Raw genomic sequence first — 19,298 nt, forward strand, 5'->3', positions numbered from 1 at the left:
AGTGGCCAGGGGAGCTCGGGGACTGGGGAGAAGCCGGCCGCGGACCCTTTCGGGGCCCCTCGCCCACCGTGTCTACGTGGTGGTTTGACGTTTCGGAGAACAGGGTCGCGGGCGAACCCGCGACTCCAGTCTGATTTTCCTGCTCTCCCTTCGCCATCATTTGCTTTGAGTCCAGTGAGATTTTTTTTTTTCGGGGTCCTTCAGGACCTTCAGGGGGAAATGCGGCAGGCGAGACATGGGCACGTTTTGAAGTGCAGCCTTCATGTCTCCAGATCACCGCTCCTCACTCCACCCCTCCCTGATCGGTGGTTACAGAGTAGCTGGAGCTTAGTCCAGGGGGTGAAGAAGTGACTCGGCTGTAGGAGAGGTGATAGACATCCCGCTCCTTCCAGCTTTATGGAATATTTTGATGGCTTTAGAAATCAGCTGTCAGGAAGATTGGGTGTATTTTCCGGTTCTGGGAAGCTACTCTGCTTGACTTGGCGTGAGTGAGAGTGAAGAGAATTGGTGGAAATTTCACCGTGTCATTAGAAGACTGATTACCTGAGTGACCTTGGATAAGACATTTCGCCAACTCTCAGTTTTGTCATTAATAAAATTAACTAGGTTTTCTTAAAAGAGCCAATTTTGAAATTTCATGTAGTCGATGTAATTGAAAAATTTCAGCGACAATTCACCCTGACTGCGCTCTCCCTTCTTCTTCCCTCCCTGCAGTGCCAACAGTACACAATACCATACTGTCATTACAGAGAGTGGCTGTTACATGGCCTGAGACCAAAGAAAGCATTTCTTGTGCAGGCCAGTGCTAGGCAGATTTGGAGGTGGTCAATAAATACTTGTTGAATTGTGGAGAATTAATTGTAACCCGATCAACAAAGCTCTGTGACTGTATGTGCTGGCCAAATGAAATAGCTTTATTACATAGGGAACCGTGAGGACAATGTGCTCCAGGAGGTTTTTTCCAAGTTGTATTGACTCTGAATTGCTATGCAATATTCTTGTTCATTATTTCAGGCAGTTTTCACCAGTCTTAAAATACAAACTAGCTACTTAATATCATAGGCTTTTGCTTATTCTCTACTTGATTTAAGCATTTAGATTTTTTTCTAACTTTATATTGCATCTAAATACACAGTGTTAAATCTTACCTTTTCATTCAGAGGTAGTATCACTGTTCTTTGTGTAGCTAGCTGTCTTTGAAAGGTACCTTTTTTATATTTTAAACGGTTTATAGCTCTGTTTTGAAAAATGAGAGGAGGGCAGTTTGTTTAAACGTTGACGACTACAATACACCCTGAAAAAAATAATGGCCTGTTTAAAAAATAACCTGTGGAATAAAGTGAACTTGTAACTCCAAGCCCTTTTTGTAAGAAAATCGTTTGTATTTATCCTTGATGAGAACTAGTTGCTGGGGGTAATCTTATCTAAATCGGATAGAATGTCAGAATGTTCTTCAGCTCAGACGGACCCCAGAGGTAGTATTCTCCTCCCAGTTCCCATCTTCCCCCAATTTAACAGATAAGGATACTGAATGCCAGAGATGAAATAACTCAGGGATGCGTAACTTATTTGTGAGAGACTAGAATTCAGGTGTTTCAACCTGTGCTGCTTTCACTATGGGACTTCTCCCATTGCTTAATCTTTTAAGTAGGCTGAAAATTGGAAAGTATAAATTACATCTCTTAAGTTTATTGGAAAAAGTTAAAATACTTCTCTAGTGTCTACTAAATGCCAGACACTCTTTTAAGTGCTTTACATATGTTAACTCATTTAATCCTCACAACTCTATGAAGCAAATACTGTTTATCCCCACTATACAAGTGAAGAAACACGCATAGATTAATTTGCTTAAAATCACCAGCTGGTAAGTGGTAGAGCAACTTCATGAAACTTCCAAGTAGCCAATTTGAGGATAACATTGAATTGTGTATGAATGGGCAAAAAAAAAAGTAATGTCAATTCAATGAAGTATTTTTTTAAAAAACTAATGCTTGCAAGGAATCTTACTAAGTGGTCTAATAGGTACAAAGAAGTCTATCCTTAACAATAGTCCAGTTGAGGACAGAAGGCGTGAAGAATTACAGAAATAAAAAAACAGCGCCAGGTAGTTTAGAGGAGAAAAGCTGTGTGCTCACATCATCTGGGAAAACTAAAATAAAACCCAGCCCTTCTGCTGTTGTGACTTTTCTCTTGCCCAGAGTGGGAGATAGGGGAGAGGAACTGTTGAAATTGGGGGAAGAAGGAATGTGCCTATGCCCTCATGTCTGTCCCTTTAGGTCTCACTTCTTCAGAGTATCTTCCCGTTAAGTCCCACTGACTCAGACTATCCTACTCTTTAAAACTCTGGCCCAGGTGTGAATACAAATCAAGGTTCCTTTCCTTTATTCTTTTTATGGCTAAGACAGTATAGAATTTTCATAAAAAGATTGCTGATTGCTAGGCTAGTTCTGCTCAGTTAACCTGTTGAAGGCCCTACCCACTTGATTTTAGATAATTCCCATTTACATATTCGGTGTCTCCTTAGTTGCACAGCTCTCTAGTGAGAACTGTGGGTGTCAAACGAAGCCCATTCCTGAGTGGTCATCCTTCATAGGCACCTTCAGAATCTGTATGTGCACAGAAGCCCTTCCTCACCCCATGTTGGGACAGAGTGAGTTTGGTATGATGATTAGAGTTGTTTTGTTTTTATATACATTTGTATTGATTTCAGAGGAGAGAGAGATAGAAACATCAATGATGAGAGAGAGTCATTGATCAGCTGCCTCCTGCATGCTCCCCCTACTGGGGATTGAGCCCACAACTAAGGCATGTGCCCTTGACCGGAATCGAACTTGGGACCCTTCAGTCAGCAAGTCAATGCTCTATCCACTGAGCCAAACTGGCTAATGGTTAGTTTGAACTGAGGAGTTCCACAGACCTAATTTCAAATCCTGGTTCTCCCTTTGGGTATGTTATTTAACAGTAGTTGCCCGGCCAGCATGGCGGTGGTTGAGCATGGACCTATAAACCATGGTTAGAGTTTGAACTGAGGAGTCCCACAGACCTAATTTCAAATCCTGGTTCTCCCTTTCCAATTGCTGTGTGACCTTGGGTATGTTATTTAACAGTAGTTGCCCAGCCAGCATGGCGGTGGTTGAGCATGGACCTATAAACCAGGAGGTTACGGTTTGATTCTCGGTCAGGGCACATGCCCGGGTTGCAGGCTTGATCCCCAGTAGGGAGCATGCAGGAGGCAGCTGATCAATGATTCTCATTGATGTTTCTCAATGTCTCTCTCTCCCTCTCTCCTTTGCTCTCTGAAATCAATAAAATATATATTTTTAAAGAACAGCAGTAAACCTTAATTTTGTCATTATGAAATGAGATGATAATTGTACCCACCTCCTAAGATTGTTGTGTGAAATGCTTAATATAATACCTATTACCTAGAAAGCACTCAATAAATATTGGCTCTTACTATTACGCCTACTAGTGGCTTCTTGAATTGGACAGCGATGAGGGGAAAGGGCATTTTAGCTTAGATCTGATGATAAGTAGGCATTGAGTATGATGTGAGGAGAGGATGGCAGTCAAATTACAAGGCATATTTAGGAAAGACTGAATAAACTCATTTTGCTAGATGGAAAAGTTTCATGCAGAGAGGGGGAGAAATGGTTAGGAAATGAAGCTTAAGGGGAAACGGATCAGGTACTGGAAGTTGTTGACTGCAAGGCTATAAGTTTTAGGAAGAATAATCCAGAGGGTAGGAGGTGGGGGAATCATTGGGAGAAAATGAAGTCAGTGAACCAAAGAGAGGACGCTGGATTTCATGGAACTAGTTAGAAAAATAAGTGTGAACAAAGAATTGCTTCCCCTGGTGCTTGGAGACAGAATGCATGTAAGAAGAGAGGAGTCAAGCAAGGTGAGATTCTGAGCCCGAGTGATTGAGATATTAGTAGAATATATGATCATAATTGCCACTAAAGACAATATGAAGATGGCAGGGACTGTAATAGCTTGAGTAGTTCTTATTTCGTCTATTCAGCTTAACAGAATTCAACTCTGCCAGGTGAGGAGATGAGTACAAAGAAGACAAGACTCCCTCTCCTGAGGAGCTTACATTTTAGTTGGGAAGTGGAGATAGGAACTGCAACCCAATAATGATAATACAAGGAGAAAATAAGTAAGTGCCTTGAATAATAACAAAGAAAGTTCTAAGGATGTTCAAAGGAGGAAGATATTTAATTTGGAATGTCAGGAGACATTATACATCTTGCAAGGTGCATAAAAATTTGACCAATAAAGTTGATATGGTAGGAAATTAAAAATCACACCTATGCTTAGGGGACATTAATGGGCCAAAGAGGCTGAAATATAGGGGATCACTACTAAGAAAAGTAGTAAGGTAAGAATAGAAAAGTACAACGTGGTGTATTTGAGGGGAAGGAGGTAATGATCAGAAGCATACTCTGGCAGTACTGTGTTGGTCTTGGTGTTCAAATTGGAACAGGGAGAAATTGAAGCTAGAGAAACTGTATGGGGCTATGGCACTAGATGAGGTAGGACATAAAGAGCTTGAATTAGGATGGTGGAAAATAATTGTAAGAGATATATAGCAGGAAGATATTCTTTCTTTTGACTTTTCAGAATAAAAAGAAACTAAGACTTACAGGAATTATTTATCCTCCAGTTGGGTTAAGCTAGCCAAAGGGATGATCTCTTGAACTACTTACTCTCTGCCTTTCCCTATAGCAGTCTTTAGGGGTCTTGGCTATTCTGATGCCCCCAGCTCCCAGGGGGGTGGGCCTCTTCCTGGAAGCTGCCTTGTTAATGCATCAGGTAAGTTACTTCTCAGGGCTCAATTGCACTCCTGCTGAAACCTCGTTAGAACAGTTAGCACATTCTACTTTGTACTGTAATTATTTGTGTAAAAAGAGGACTAGTGCTTCTCATCCTTCTATTCTCCTCAGTTTAATAGGACACCTTGAATATTGCGGATAGGCAGAAATGTTTAGGAAACTGAGTAATTATAGCTCTAAGGACTTTATTGGGAAAACTGCTCCAAAGTTGAAAAACAAAATATTTACTACAGCAAGGAGGGTGAGGTACAGAACAGGTCTGAAGGTATTAAAGGGAAGGGCTAGAAGAAGGGAAAGTTTACAATAGGACTTTTTACTAGTTTAATGTCATTGGAGAAATTACTTAGTTCCCCCACTTCCTTTAAATAGAAAGCCTTTTTTAAAAATATATATTTTATTGATTTTTTACAGAGAGGAAGGGAGAGGGATCGAGAGTTAGAAACATCGATGAGAGAGAAACATCAATCAGCTACCTCCTGCACACCCCCCACTGGGGATGTGCCCACAACCAAGGTACATGCCCTTGACCGGAATTGAACCCGGGACCCTTGAGTCTGCAGGCTGACGCTCTATCCACTGAGCCAAACCGGTTAGGGCTAGAAAGCCTTTTTTTTTTTTTTAGACATATTTTATTGATTTTTTTTTACAGAGAGGAAGGGAGAGGGATCGAGAGTTAGAAACATCGATGAGAGAGAAACATCAATCAGCTACCTCCTGCACACCCCCCACTGGGGATGTGCCCACAACCAAGGTACATGCCCTTGACCGGAATCGAACCCGGGACCCTTGAGTCCGCAGGCTGACGCTCTATCCGCTGAGCCAAACCGGTTAGAGCTAGAAAGCCTTTTTTTAATGTAATATTCTTTTTTCTTCTTCTTCTTGTAATATTCTTTATTGTTATTATAGACTACTAGTTTAATAAGGATTTTTGTTTTTCATTAAGGACAAAAAAATGAGAAACACTAATCTTGTGATCTCAGATTAAAATCATGTTCTTTGTGATTAGAGCAGTCATCTCCAAACTTTTATGATCACACATTCCTACCAATTAAAAACTAAAAATTATATACATGTACTATTACACCAATATTTTGTATAATTAAAAATACATTAAATAGTGCTCTTTAAAAATAACTTGTGCTTTAGATGTACCTTTGCTACCAAAATTACTAATAATTTTTTAATGAGAGCCATGTAATTTAAAATGCTTCATTAGTTTTCAACTCTTGGCTTAAATAATTGTGATACAGAAATTGGATGCTGTCTCTAAAACTTGAATTTGATGCCTACTTATGATAGTTGTAGAGGTGAAAAAGATACTTCACAAAGATTTGTCAATTCAGATGGAAGGAACACATTGTCAACTGACTGTTTAGTAATATACCCACCAACCATGCTAAATTTTTGTTGTTGAAATTTAGCTAGTACTTTTCCATTTTCCATGACCTTAAATCATCTGTTCCTACAAACTAATCAAAGGTTTTTTTATATTTTTAACAAACAGGTTTAAGACCTACTAAAATTCCTCATTTGGGAGATTTTTAAACAGATTAGAAAATATTTCCAAGTTTTTTAAATGACTAGGTAATAAGGATAATTAGTCATTTTTGGCTGTTAAAATTACATAACAATGTATGTTTTCCAGCATACATCTGTCCTCATAGTAGTTCTTTCCTTATATCCTTTTTTTTTAAGCAGCTGTTTTCTCACTGATTGGTTAACTCCTTGTTTGATTTAGATCAATGCTTCTCTCTTTTTTGAGATATAATTGACATATAACATCATATTAGTTTCAAATGTACAACATAAAGACTCAGTATTTGTATTTATTGTGAAATGACCACCACAGTAAGTCTCGTTAACATCTGTTCACCATAGTTAAACAAAAATTTTATTGTAATAAGGATTTTTAAGATCTACTCTCAGCAACTTTCAAATATGCAATACAGTATTACTAACTGTAGTCACCATGCTGTACGTTACACCCCCAGTTCTGGTTATTTAATTTATAACCAGAACTTTGTACCATTTGACCCCTTCACACACTTCCCAAGTCCCCATGCTTGTCTCTTTTAAGCTAGGTAAAATAATCCATTATTCTACGAACTGATGTCAGGTAAACTGGGAAAAATCATAATATCTAAAAGTGAGCAAGTAAATGAGGGCACCTTAACAGCCCCCTGTGTTGGGGAGGAGAAGGCTCCCACTCTTCCCTGTAGAATGACCACACAGTACCCCCCAAAAAAACAATAGAAACAGTTGGATGGTGGATTAGCAATTCTGGGGCTTCGGATTTGGTGTGACTGTTGACTCCACTAGGTAGGTAGCTACTGCTGAGCAAATTAGTTAAATTATCTGAGCCTGAGCCATGTCATCTGTAAATGGTACTAGCAGTTGTTCCTACCTGGTAGGATTGCTGTGGGATGAAATAAGACTGTGTGGCCCGGCCAGCATGGCTCAGTGGTTGAACCAGGAGGTCACAGTTCAATTTCCGGTCAGGGTGCATGCCTGTGTTGTGGGCTCGATCCCTAGTGTGGGCATGCAGGAGGCAGCCAATCGGTGATTCTCTCTCATCATTGATGTTTCTATCTCCCTCTCCCTTCCTCTCTGAAATCAACAAAAATAAAAAATGAAAAAAGATTATGTGTGTACTGCTTGAAGTCTCTTGCCTGTACCCTGTTGACATTCAGCTCTCACTGGGTTAAGCACTGTAAAGGTATGATGTCATAACCTGCTGTTCCCCTGGAGATAAGATGCTTAGGGTGGAATTTGCCCATTGGAGGCAAATCTTAATGTATAAAGTGGTAGTCAAAACAGTGTGGCTCTGGAGGCTTTTTTCGTGTCTTGAATGAAGTGTTAGTAGCACAGGCCACTTTTCATAAAGATACTAATCACTTTTTTTAATACTTCAGGAATCATACAGAAACAGATATCAGAGAACATTTTCAAGGACAGAAAGGACAGACTTTATTTGGATCAAGTCAGTTCTCTGAGCCTGAATGATGACTGCTGAATCAAGGGAAGCTACTGGTCTGTCCCCCCAGGCTGCCCAAGAGAAGGATGGTATCGTAATAGTGAAGGTAGAAGAGGAAGATGAGGAAGAACACATGTGGGGGCAGGATTCCAGCCTGCAGGAGACTCCTCCTCCTGACCCAGAGATCTTCCGCCAACGTTTCAGGCACTTCTGTTATCAGAACACTTTTGGGCCTCGAGAGGCTCTGAGTCGACTGAAGGAACTTTGTCATCAGTGGCTTCGACCAGAGATAAACACCAAGGAGCAGATTCTGGAGCTGCTGGTGCTAGAGCAGTTTCTTTCCATCCTGCCCAAGGAGCTTCAAGCCTGGCTGCAGGAATACCGTCCCGATAGTGGGGAGGAGGCTGTGACCCTTCTGGAAGATTTGGAGCTTGATTTATCAGGACAGCAGGTGAGAAGAGGTGAAACTTAGGTGTGAGGAACACATGGACTTTGAGACTGGAGCAAAGAGAAAGTTACTGATTTAAAGCTAATAGTAGTAGTCTTAGTATTAGACTAGTATTAGTATTAATATACTAGGGGCCCAGCGTGCGAAATTGCATGAGACCCAGGACCCAGAGTCCCGCTGCTCGGCGGGACCCAGAAAGAGTCCTGCGGCCGCCGCGGGAGGCAGGACTCAGAAACCCGTCCGCCACCCCGATGGGACCCAGAACCCCACCCGCGCCTCTGGTCAGGTCCTCCAGAGTCAAGTCCCCACCCACCTGGGGCACGCCTCACCACACATGCAGCCCCTCCCACCCGCACACACAGGCTCCTACTGATTGGTCATTATGGCATGATGGTGTGATAACTATAGGCTTTTATATAATAGATAAGATACTACTTATATAATATATATAAAAGGTATATATATCATGTCATATATATAAAATAAACTAATATACAGGCTACTAATATAAGCTTGTTTAGTAGTCTAGTGGTTATTCTCCTTGTTTTGCTTGAATATTAAAAAGTATTCTGGCCTTATCTCCCTTACATCCTGGTATACTTACGTTCTTTTTGCTCATTTAAAGTACTCATTAAAAAGTGATTTACCCTCAAGCCTAACCTGTTTGTTCTCAGGTCCCAGGTCAAGTGCATGGACCTGAGATGCTCGCAAGGGGGATGGTGCCTCTGGATCCTATTCAGGAGTCCTCGAGCTTTGACCTTCATCATGAGGCCACCCAGTCCCATTTCAAGCATTCATCTCGGAAACCCCGCCTCTTACAATCACGGGGTAAGAAACTAGGTTTCTTATGGGGAAAAGAAACAAACTATTCAGGATGGGTGTGTCCTCTCTGTGTTGCTAAGTTCCTGTAATAAAGAAGCATGTTTTTATTATTATACATTATTGTTATTACTAAATATTAGGGGAAATACAATTTACAGACTAATCCCAGGAGTTAAATAATGTTACTAGGGAAGTAGATGAAATGTGCATAATGAACTTGGGTAGATATTACATTGCTTCTTGAATTGTTAGCATTCTGATGTCTAACAGATTTTTTCTTACTGGAAAGTGCTGGGAAGAGATAGTATACTTTCAGCCTGGTTTTGAAACACTATAGTACATCATAAATTATTTTATAAAGAGTCAATTTTAAAATTCATTTCATTTAAAAAATGTATAAAAACATTGTATACATTACTCTTTCTAGATTACTTTTAGAATTTTCAAACAATAGGAAAAGATGGAAAACATTTATTTTTCGTGGAGAAACAGGAAAAGCATCATTTCAGGGTCATATAAATAAAAATTATTTTAATTATTAGAGCTTAAATAATTTTTTTTATGCATTCTGGAGGGTAGCCAGCATTCATATGCTGGAGAAGTCCATGTAAAACAATACACTGTGATATTTAACCCACCACTGTCCACCTATGACCTTCTAGGGCCGTGGTCGGCAAACTGCAACTAGCGAGCCACATGCGGCTCTTTGGCCCCTTGAGTGTGGCTCTTCCTAAGCCTTAGGAGTACCGTAATTAAGTTAATAACAATGTACCTACCTATATAGTTTAAGTTTAAAAAATTTGGCTGGCTAAAGAAATTTCAATTGTTGTACTGTTGATATTTGGCTCTGTTGACTAATGAGTTTGCTGACCACTGTTCTAGGGTATATAAGGTCTCCACACTATACAGGGGGCGAAATCAGGAAATTGAAGAGGGTAGTCATGATTTTAAGTTCCAAATCAGACCTTCAGGCTACCAGAGCAACAGTGTTAGAGACCCTGGTACATCCAGTTGTTATTTAGTAAATAGTTCTTTAACAAATTGAGGCATATACATTTATTCTCAATTTCTTCTTTGTGCTCTTCATCTTCCAGAGTGTTTCCTAGCTCCTGGAAGGCTATAGTGCTAGTTATTTAATCTTTCATACATTTTGCTTTAGCTTATTTTATTATTGTACCTCCTGAAAACAATTTAATAATTCAGTTTCAAATTCATTTCTCTAATATTACTTGGCAAGGGAGGATTTTAATATTGCAGTTTAAAATTTTTCTAATTGTTTTTACCCATTGCAGTTAGTATATGACATATTAAATATCTTTTATTAGATGAATGTCAACCCCTACCTTTATATACTTATAAATGTCTCATTAACGTTTGAACCATATCTACATTTTATCAAAAAACTGGATAAGTGAGGGAAAAATGTAGAGGGACAAAAAATGGCAAAACTTACCCAGAAGTAGGAAGCCCCTTCCTACCTTGTGTTTTTTTACAACTAAATGGGATTCTGATGTCCTGTTATTTGTTCCTTGGACTGGAGAAAATAAAAAAAAATAAAAAATAAAATTATTTAATAGATATTTATTGATTTCCGAGAGGAAAGGAGAGGGAGAGAGAGCTAGAAACATCAATGATGTCCGGCCAGTGTGGCTCAGTGGATAGAGCGTCGGCCTACGGACTGAAGGGTCCCGGGTTCGATTCCCGGTCAGGGCACATGCCCAGGTTGCAGGCTCCATCCCCAGTGTGGGGTGTGCAGGAAGCAGCCAATCAATGATTCTCTCTCATCAATGAAGTTTTTATCTCTCTCCCCTTCTCCCTTCCTCTCAAATTAATAAAAATATATTAAAAAGAAAAGAAAAACGTCAATGATGAGAGAGAATCGTTGATCAGTTGCCTCCTGCCCACCCGTACTGGGCACCAAGCCCACAACCCAGACATGTGCCCTGACTAGAAATTGAACCGTGACCTCCTGGTTCATAAGTTGACACTCAACCACTGAGCCATGCCGGCTAGCTGAGAAAATGAAATTTTGAGCTAGGCTTGAATCATGGGCTAAATGTTATTCAGTTCTGTAGCTGAGAATAGGAACCTGGATTCTAGATCTGGCTCTGACATTCTTAATTGTGTGACTTTAGACAAGTTATTTGACCTCTCAGGGCCTCAGTTTCCCCTTCTTTAAAACATAGGGTTGGACCAAGTGATTTTAAGGTTCCTTTTACATTATTCCTTATCCAGCTTAAGAGTAGAAGTCTTGAGAAAACAGAAGTCATGCTTTTTCTTTTTTAATTCTCTATTCTGTAGTTGAACATTGAACATGCTGGTGCAGGAAAAAGAGAGCCCTGGGCCCAGAGCAGAGCTGGTTTTACTCATAGCTCCTTTTTCCTCCCTCAGCTCTCCCTGCCACCCACGTTCCTGCCCCTCATCACGAGGGGAGTCCCAGAGACCAAACAATGGCTTCTGCACTATTCACGGCAGATTCCCAGGTGAGCCATGGGCCCCTCTGCCCTCCTCTGAGACCCTCATATCTGCCTCTCTTCCTGGAGATCTTTGTAACAGTCTCCACCCAGGACACTCAATTCTTGATGTCCTGCCCACAGAGTAGACCCACTCACCCATCAATCCACCAGAGCCTGGCACCGTCACCTTTTCTTTCCCAGCACCCTGTAGGTTTGTAGTCAATTCTGTCCCTAACTCCAGGTTTGGGTAGTGGGTTTATCCCTGAGCTTTGGGGGAACTGAGTGTGGGGATCTCATATTTCAGGCGATGGTGAAGATCGAGGACATGGCTGTGTCCCTCATCCTGGAGGAGTGGGGATGTCAGAACCTGGCTCGGAGGAATCTCAATAGGGACAACAGGCAGGAGAATTATGGGAACGTGTTTTCCCAGGGTAAGAATAATGCAGGATTATTGTCTGATAAGATTGTTTTGCCTCTCTTTGTTAGTTGTGGGATCTCTGACATGTTCAATTGAGTGTTGACAAGGATTTAGAGACTACTGAGCCCATTTCTTCAGACCAGGTAGAGAATGGGAACATTTATGTTCATTTAACTCCAAAGCCTGGTACTGTGACTGACTCCCTGATTACAAGTAGATTTTATTTATTTATTTTTTTACCTCTACGTCATTTTTGCTGTTTGAAATCAGAAATATTCTTGTGTTCTGAGTCCTCACTTCTTCCATCACTTTGTTACCTGGGAGGATTTTGCTCCACTTCCCTGTGGGTTACAACTTAGGCACCTCTATTGGGGGAGCATCTGTATTTTCTAGTGTAGAGGGCCAAGTGAGAACTGATCATTGGTTCTAATCCTAACTTGGGACCATGTTCCTAAACCTACCAAGCAAGCATCCTTCTGTGGGCTTTCTGTCTTCTTTATCCTGTGAACCATGCTCTGTGACAGCTTTGCATAATTCTATGAACTTACATCTATACCTCCCTTTTGATCACGGTTCCCAATTTCCAAACCTAATAGTAATCTATGAAGAGCTCTGGTCCCTAGGTATATAGCAGGGGTGGGGAACTGTTTTTCTGCCAAGGGCAATTTGGATGTTTATAACATCATTTGCAGGCCATACAAAATTACCAACTTAAAAATTAGCTTGCTATATTTGGTCAAACATTTCATTAACTCACCCCTAATGCCTTGGCAGGGCCAGATCAAATGATTTTCTAGGCCTTAGATGGCCCATGGGTTGGACGTTCCCCACTCCTAGTGTATAGTTAAGACAAAGAAGTTCTAAGGCATCAATCAATATAAGACAAAGAGACACAGTTGACATACATTCCCATTTGTCTCTGCTGAGAGACAGGACTGCAGAGGAGCTCTCAAATAATTCCTATCATAGGAAGTCCACGTGAGGCTTCTACCCGGGGAGGGCAAATGAGGGGAAACTTCATAAAGAAAGGATGTTACTATGAAACCTAAACGTTTGCTTTGAACCATCAGGAAAAATGGGTTTATGGTTTCTTGGTACTTACTCTTTGGATTAGGTGAAAATTAAGGCAAAGAACTGATCCATGTTTATAAGCTGGATATTACCTATTCCAAGATAACTTTTTTTAAAAAATTGGGTTCAATCCAGATAGTTGAGGACCTTGGCTTGGAATTCAAAAGAAGTAGTCAATTTCCTCTTTCTTATGATTGGTTTAGTATTTATGGCAATTTCTTCACTAAAGTCAGGAGTTAAATATTATTCGGCTCTCTCAGGAGTTGCATTCAAGGGCCTGTCTGGGATAGTACAGACCTTCTTGGACAAGTTTCTTAAGGCCAAATAAAAAAATAGAATTGGGATATATATAAACATATATAAAATATACCTTTATTGAACAATTTTTAATCTCTACTTAAAACAAAATGAATACAGCAGTCTACAATAAGAATATTCCAATGTCCTCATATGCTGATTGCTAAAGTGAGAGGATCAGCCCTGCATTAATAAAGTTTTGTCGTCTTCTGGTGTCTCCTTCATGGGTATCTCTGGAATTGTTTTTATTTTCTCTTCTATTCTCTTTCAGTGAAGGTTTTAATTATGTTTACCAATGCCCCAACCAACTTCTTCACCTTCATCTCTGTATGCTCTATGCTGTTCTCCCTGATGGAGAGAAACTTATTTCCTGTGTCTAAATGTCCTTGTAACCTGCCAAGTTCAGAGTCCCTTGTTTTGCCCATTAACCATCTCTTTGTTGATAAAAAATTTCACAGAATGGAGATGTTTTCACTTTCCTTTATTAATGATACTCCTTTATTTCTGCTAATACCACTTATTTTCTAGAAAAGACCTGACCATTCTCTTTTTAAGCTCATAAATTCTTTTTTTTTTTTTTTATAAATTCTTATATTAGAAACAGAACATGATTTTTTTCCATGTCTATTTGTTTCTTCAAATTAATTATCAGGTGACCAAATAATAGAACTGTGAATTGTTAATGTCTTATGTTCTTTAATTCTTCATCCCTTCTTCCTTAACTGGTTCTGTCCCTCTGTCCATTCCCCAGTAGATCTGTTCACTCCCATCTTCTCTGTACACTCTCTCTGTTGTCCTTTCCACTCTTCCTGCCCTCTTGTTCCCCAATTCTATTCCCTGTTTTCTATATTTTTTCTTCTATTTTATCTTTGATTAATACTGTGGGGTCATTTTGCAGGTATGTAGGAGCTTCCTGGAAAACAGTGTCATTTGATTAACCTATAGATTAAAAAGAAAAAGGTGTTATTTGTTTTTTCTATTTATTGTGTCAGGTTGTGAAAGCAGGAATGAGAATGAGGAGTCGACCTCCAAGGCTGAAATCACAAAAGACTCAGCATCACGTAGGGAGACAAGAGGAAGAATCCAGAAAGATTTTGGAGAAAAACATGAACAGCAGGGCAGAACAGCAGAAAGGCAGCAGAAGAATCCTGAGGAGAAAACTGGAAAAGAAAAGAAAGATTCAGGGCCAGCTACAGCCAAGGAAAAAAAAACAACCACAGGAGAGAGAGGTCCCAGGGAGAAGGGTAAAGGATTGGGAAGAAGCTTCAGTCTGAGTTCAAACTTTAACACCACTGAAGAAGTTCCAACTGGAACAAAGTCTCATAGGTGTGATGAATGTGGTAAATGCTTCACAAGGAGTTCAAGCCTTATTCGCCATAAAATCATCCACACTGGAGAAAAGCCCTATGAATGCAGTGAATGTGGGAAAGCCTTCAGTCTGAACTCAAACCTTGTCCTGCATCAGAGAATCCACACAGGAGAGAAACCTCATGAATGTAATGAGTGTGGCAAAGCCTTCAGTCATAGTTCAAATCTCATTCTGCATCAGCGAATTCACTCTGGAGAGAAACCTTATGAATGTAACGAGTGTGGGAAGGCCTTCAGCCAGAGCTCAGACCTTACAAAACATCAGAGAATTCACACAGGGGAGAAACCCTATGAATGTAGCGAATGTGGAAAAGCTTTCAACCGAAACTCATACCTTATTTTGCATCGGCGAATTCACACCCGAGAAAAGCCCTATAAGTGCACTAAGTGTGGCAAGGCCTTCACCCGGAGCTCGACTCTCACTCTGCATCACAGAATCCATACCAGAGAGCGAGCCTCTGAGTACAGTCCAGCTTCTCTTGATGCTTTTGGAGCATTCCTGAAAAGCTGTGTGTAAAGTGAGAATTTGCTGACAAGCCATTTCCCCCTTTTGTTTCTAAATTTATTTCAGAGATGTGTGCTCATGGAAGGGAATAAACATCCTCAACAGATTTAAAAACACACACACACACTTTTTAAGGATCCTTATAGTTAGATTAGCAGTGTTCTACCTTTGCATAGTCTGTGGGCATATAATTCTTCCATACAGCCCCTGTAGGGAAAAGCTAGTCATATGGATAAGCTACATGATATTTCCTTATGAGATAAAAGCACACACAGCAAAATGTCACGCTTTTCAGTAATGAGGATACCTTTAAGGCGCTATTGGACTCTCAGCAACCATGATACAGAATTGAAAGATTAAAATTGGCTCTCTAAAAATGATACTTAGGTTAAAAGCTGCTTGCTACAAACAAGCCCTGGTTGGCCAACATCTTGCTGTACCTTCTTTCTCAAAAAAAGAGGGATAGTTAAAACAAAAACTACATTGGGACATGCTGCTTGAACTAGTTATATATATAAGATATATATGAACACTGGTAGCCTACCAAAGCTATAGAAATCTAGGACTGTGCTGATCAGTATCAAACCAAAGATTTCTATCTCTTCCTGAAAGAGAGGGTATGTGCACCAGTCTCCAGTTCCAAAGGACTGCCACAAATGTAGATGGTTTTATCCTCATCTATGAGATAAATTCTACTGAAATGGCAACAATGATTCAAAATACTTCTCTCCCTTCTGGAAGAAATCCCTAAAGCACTAATCACACTCTGAAATGCATTTCTCCACAAGTTAGCACTTGATTATATACCGTCTTGTAATCTTTTATTGTTTCATGTATGAAATTTTTCATCACCCCCCAAAAGAGATGCTTTGACAAGGGATATATTTATATCCTTATAGCACTGGGCACAGTGCTGAACACATAAGGAGCACTCATTATGCCTGACTTCTAACAGGACTTTGGCACTTATGATAAAGCCCTGTGAATCATGAGTACCTGAAATATGGTAGCCCGGCCCAGCTTTTGAAGAGGACATTCAGAGTCTGAGGCATGCTGAAGCTCCAGGGTCTTATGCTATTTTTGTCCTAAACAAAAGAAAGGCAACATTTAGCCACCTACATAGACTTTCTAAACATGGATTAGTGAGTAAATACCATGGAATGTCAGAAATGACTCCATTATCTCATCTTAAGAAAAAGACAAAAACTTACTAAGGCCATTTTTTGACATCTTTTTATGACAAAGATCTTAGCCAGAATTTTCTTCAGTCAGCTGCTGAACAACCTGATGATTTGGGCACTTTCTGAATCATTTGTAACTTTAAATAATAGTTCAGACTATGTATTTTTTTGTTGCTTTTCAGAAAAAGGAAGATGTAGGAAGCATTTTCTCCCACACTTTCCAGAAACTTCACAAAAGCATTTGACACCATTAGCTGGCCATTACTAAGTGTGTTAGTTGCTCTGAGAAGTTCACCAAATTGCTAAGATTTGGTTGGTTGTATCAGAGTTGTACTACACAGTGTCTTTTCTCTTTCTCATCACTAAAGACTGAGGTGGGGTTATAAAATTTGGATCTTTTCTATCTGTGCAAGAAGATGCAATTGGCTGCTTGGAAGCCAATGCCAGAGACTTCAGATACAATACAAGAAACCCAAGTATCGGGGGCTACTACATAGGTAGTCATCAGGGACTCAGGTAAAGATGACTGCTCATGAGAGCATGCAAAAGATTGTAAGCTCTGCAGAAACTTAAGACACAGAATAAGAACACACCTGAAGACTATGCTTGGAACAGGAGACCCCCAATAGAGATTGAGATTTTCCATCAAGAAACAAAACTAAGACGCATCATTTTGCTAATCAGCAACTCGAGCCCATGAGACAGCATGGTTTTATGGGGAGCCAATGAGGTGGGGGCAGCTATGGCCTCAGCTCCAGACCAAACTAAAATCTGCATAGCAGTAATTCTTTCGCCTCTCTATACCTTGGACCAACCACAGTTTCTCTGTAGTCTCTAAGCAGTTTCATCAGTGTTGCCTGGGAAACTTCAAAGAAGTCAGCTGGTGACAGGAATATTTCTATCCATTCAATTTAAGAAAAATAGAAAAGATACTCCAGAAACGTATACCTGAGGAACGTTTTATAGTAAAGTGAAAATAGAAGAAATGCTTCTAGGATTTTCTTCACAGTGAACCACAGTGATGGTTGCATAGAAAAGCGCTGGTGCTTTTGAGCAAAGACTTGCTGCTGGGAAGCAGCTGAAAGCAGTGAGCTGCTTACCTCCAGATACTGATCAAAGCACTGACTACTCTTTAAGAGGGAACGAACTTTGGTTGGTTCTTCATTGGCTTTTTTTATTAGCCAGAACTACATGCTGACATAACTCAGCCATTTTTTTTAAATGAAAATTAAAATAACCTGTGCCCCCACATTTAATTCCCATTTTTCTGAGACATTGTACTGTGTGGGCCAGCCACTGTGGTTGCTTCAGATCTTCAGCAGATGCACTCCTTGAAGCAGCTACTTGAAGATGTTTCCTAAAGAAAACAGGCTACAGCTGTTGATTAAAACCATTTGCATTGCATTCATCAGCTGCTCAAAGCAAATTGTAATTGGCTTATGGTCAAAAACACTTACAACATCTAATAAGTGTTCAGGATAGTCATTCAAAGTTCTTGACTGGGTTAAGCCTATTAATAGTTTAAACAGTGGCATGTAAGTTGACCTATTGGAAGTTTTTGAAGGGCTTCTTAAAACAATACCTTAACTTTGCCAGGAAAAGAAGTAAAGTTCTTCAAGTCATGGGGTATTTGTTTCTACTCTGGCCTGGCAGGCAAGGCGAAAGCCTGAGAATAGAGATGTATGAGGCATCTTGTTGAATGCACTTAGTATTTTATTAAAGGCATAAAAGTGAAACTATGCTAAATATGTACAGAGAGGTTAATATGTTTGTTATGTGAGACAATTCATATCTTGTGTACATCAGAGAATTCATTCCAGAAGGAAACCTCTTGAATGTGATAATATGGCAAAGCCTATAATCACATTTCAGCCCTTAGCATCAGAAAGCTTACACTGTAAATAAACTTTATTAATATTATATGTGAGGAAACCTTTCATGTATAGCACTTGTTGCTTTGGACAGAAAATGAATTCCATCAGTATGTTCCAATTGTAATGAATTTCAGAAACACTGCAGAGGACACTCAATCTTAACTCCAGAGGATCCACAGAAGAAAAAAATGTGGGGAAATAGCAAAATGTACAACTTCTTACAAAAATTGTCAGTGTTGGGTACTTCTATATATTTTATATGACCTTAATGTCAGTGTCTGTGTTTTGTACCTTCAGCCCCTGTTGCTATTCTGTATATTCTCTGTAGGCAAAGAATGTATTTTATTTTACTCTATTTGACAGAACACATCATTTCAAAAAAAGCAGAGTTTTAGAGTGAATAGTAAAGAAGTTGATGTGATTACAGACAAAAAAAAATTCACAGAACTGAGGAGGGGGAATATGAGAAAAAATCTTCATAGTTTATGCTTATCAAATCAGAAGAGGAAGTTAGTCGATGCAATAAGAGAGACAAGTTAGCCCGGCCTGTGTGGTTCAGTTGGTTGAGCGTCCCATGCACCAAGAGATCACCGGTTCAATTCCTGGTCAGGGCACATGCTCAGGTTGTGGGCTCAATCCCCAGTAGGGTGCATGCAGGAGACAACTGATTGATGTATCTCATCAATGTTTATCTCCCTCTCCCTTCTCTGAAATCAATAAAAAACATAAAAATAAAAAGACAGGTTAATGGGGCACTAAAATGAAATAATTCCTATAAACATGCAGCTTCCTGAGAGTTTTCCAAGCCAGAAAGTTGACCTCTTAGCTGCCAAGTCACCATTTTAAGCAAAGAGAATGGTTTCTCTGAGCTTGTCGGGGAGTAAGAGGGTCTTCTCCATGAAATAAGAGTAGGGAGAGTATTAGAAAGGCCAGTTGACTGGGTTCTATAAACCATAGCCCTGCTTCCCCCACTAACTTAAATGTTTACGCTTAGATTTGGGGTAGGAAAACACCAAGATGGGCTCTTTCCTAGAAAATAGTGACAA

The 19,298-nt window shown here is 39.9% G+C and overlaps 1 protein-coding gene across 2 annotated transcripts in view; it reads left to right on the forward strand.

Annotated features, from left to right (window-relative positions):
• Positions 1 to 18,690, forward strand: part of ZKSCAN1 (zinc finger with KRAB and SCAN domains 1) — a 19,098-nt gene extending 408 nt beyond the window's left edge. Inside the window, exons 1-6 of one of the 2 annotated variants that reach the window (XM_014541460.1) lie at positions 33 to 174; positions 7,751 to 8,263; positions 8,935 to 9,088; positions 11,474 to 11,565; positions 11,843 to 11,969; positions 14,317 to 18,690. In XM_014541460.1, the coding sequence (XP_014396946.1) occupies positions 7,838 to 8,263; positions 8,935 to 9,088; positions 11,474 to 11,565; positions 11,843 to 11,969; positions 14,317 to 15,209 (1,692 nt within the window). In that variant the 5' untranslated portion in view covers positions 33 to 174; positions 7,751 to 7,837 and the 3' untranslated portion in view covers positions 15,210 to 18,690. Of the gene's footprint in view, positions 1 to 32; positions 175 to 7,750; positions 8,264 to 8,934; positions 9,089 to 11,473; positions 11,566 to 11,842; positions 11,970 to 14,316 lie in introns of those variants that run through there. The other variant, XM_005868519.2, reaches the window with a different exon arrangement.
• The last annotated feature ends 608 nt before the right edge of the window (positions 18,691 to 19,298 follow it).

Source organism: Myotis brandtii, unplaced genomic scaffold (assembly GCF_000412655.1).
Source record: "Myotis brandtii unplaced genomic scaffold, ASM41265v1 scaffold2720, whole genome shotgun sequence".
Lineage (NCBI taxonomy): Eukaryota > Metazoa > Chordata > Mammalia > Chiroptera > Vespertilionidae > Myotis > Myotis brandtii.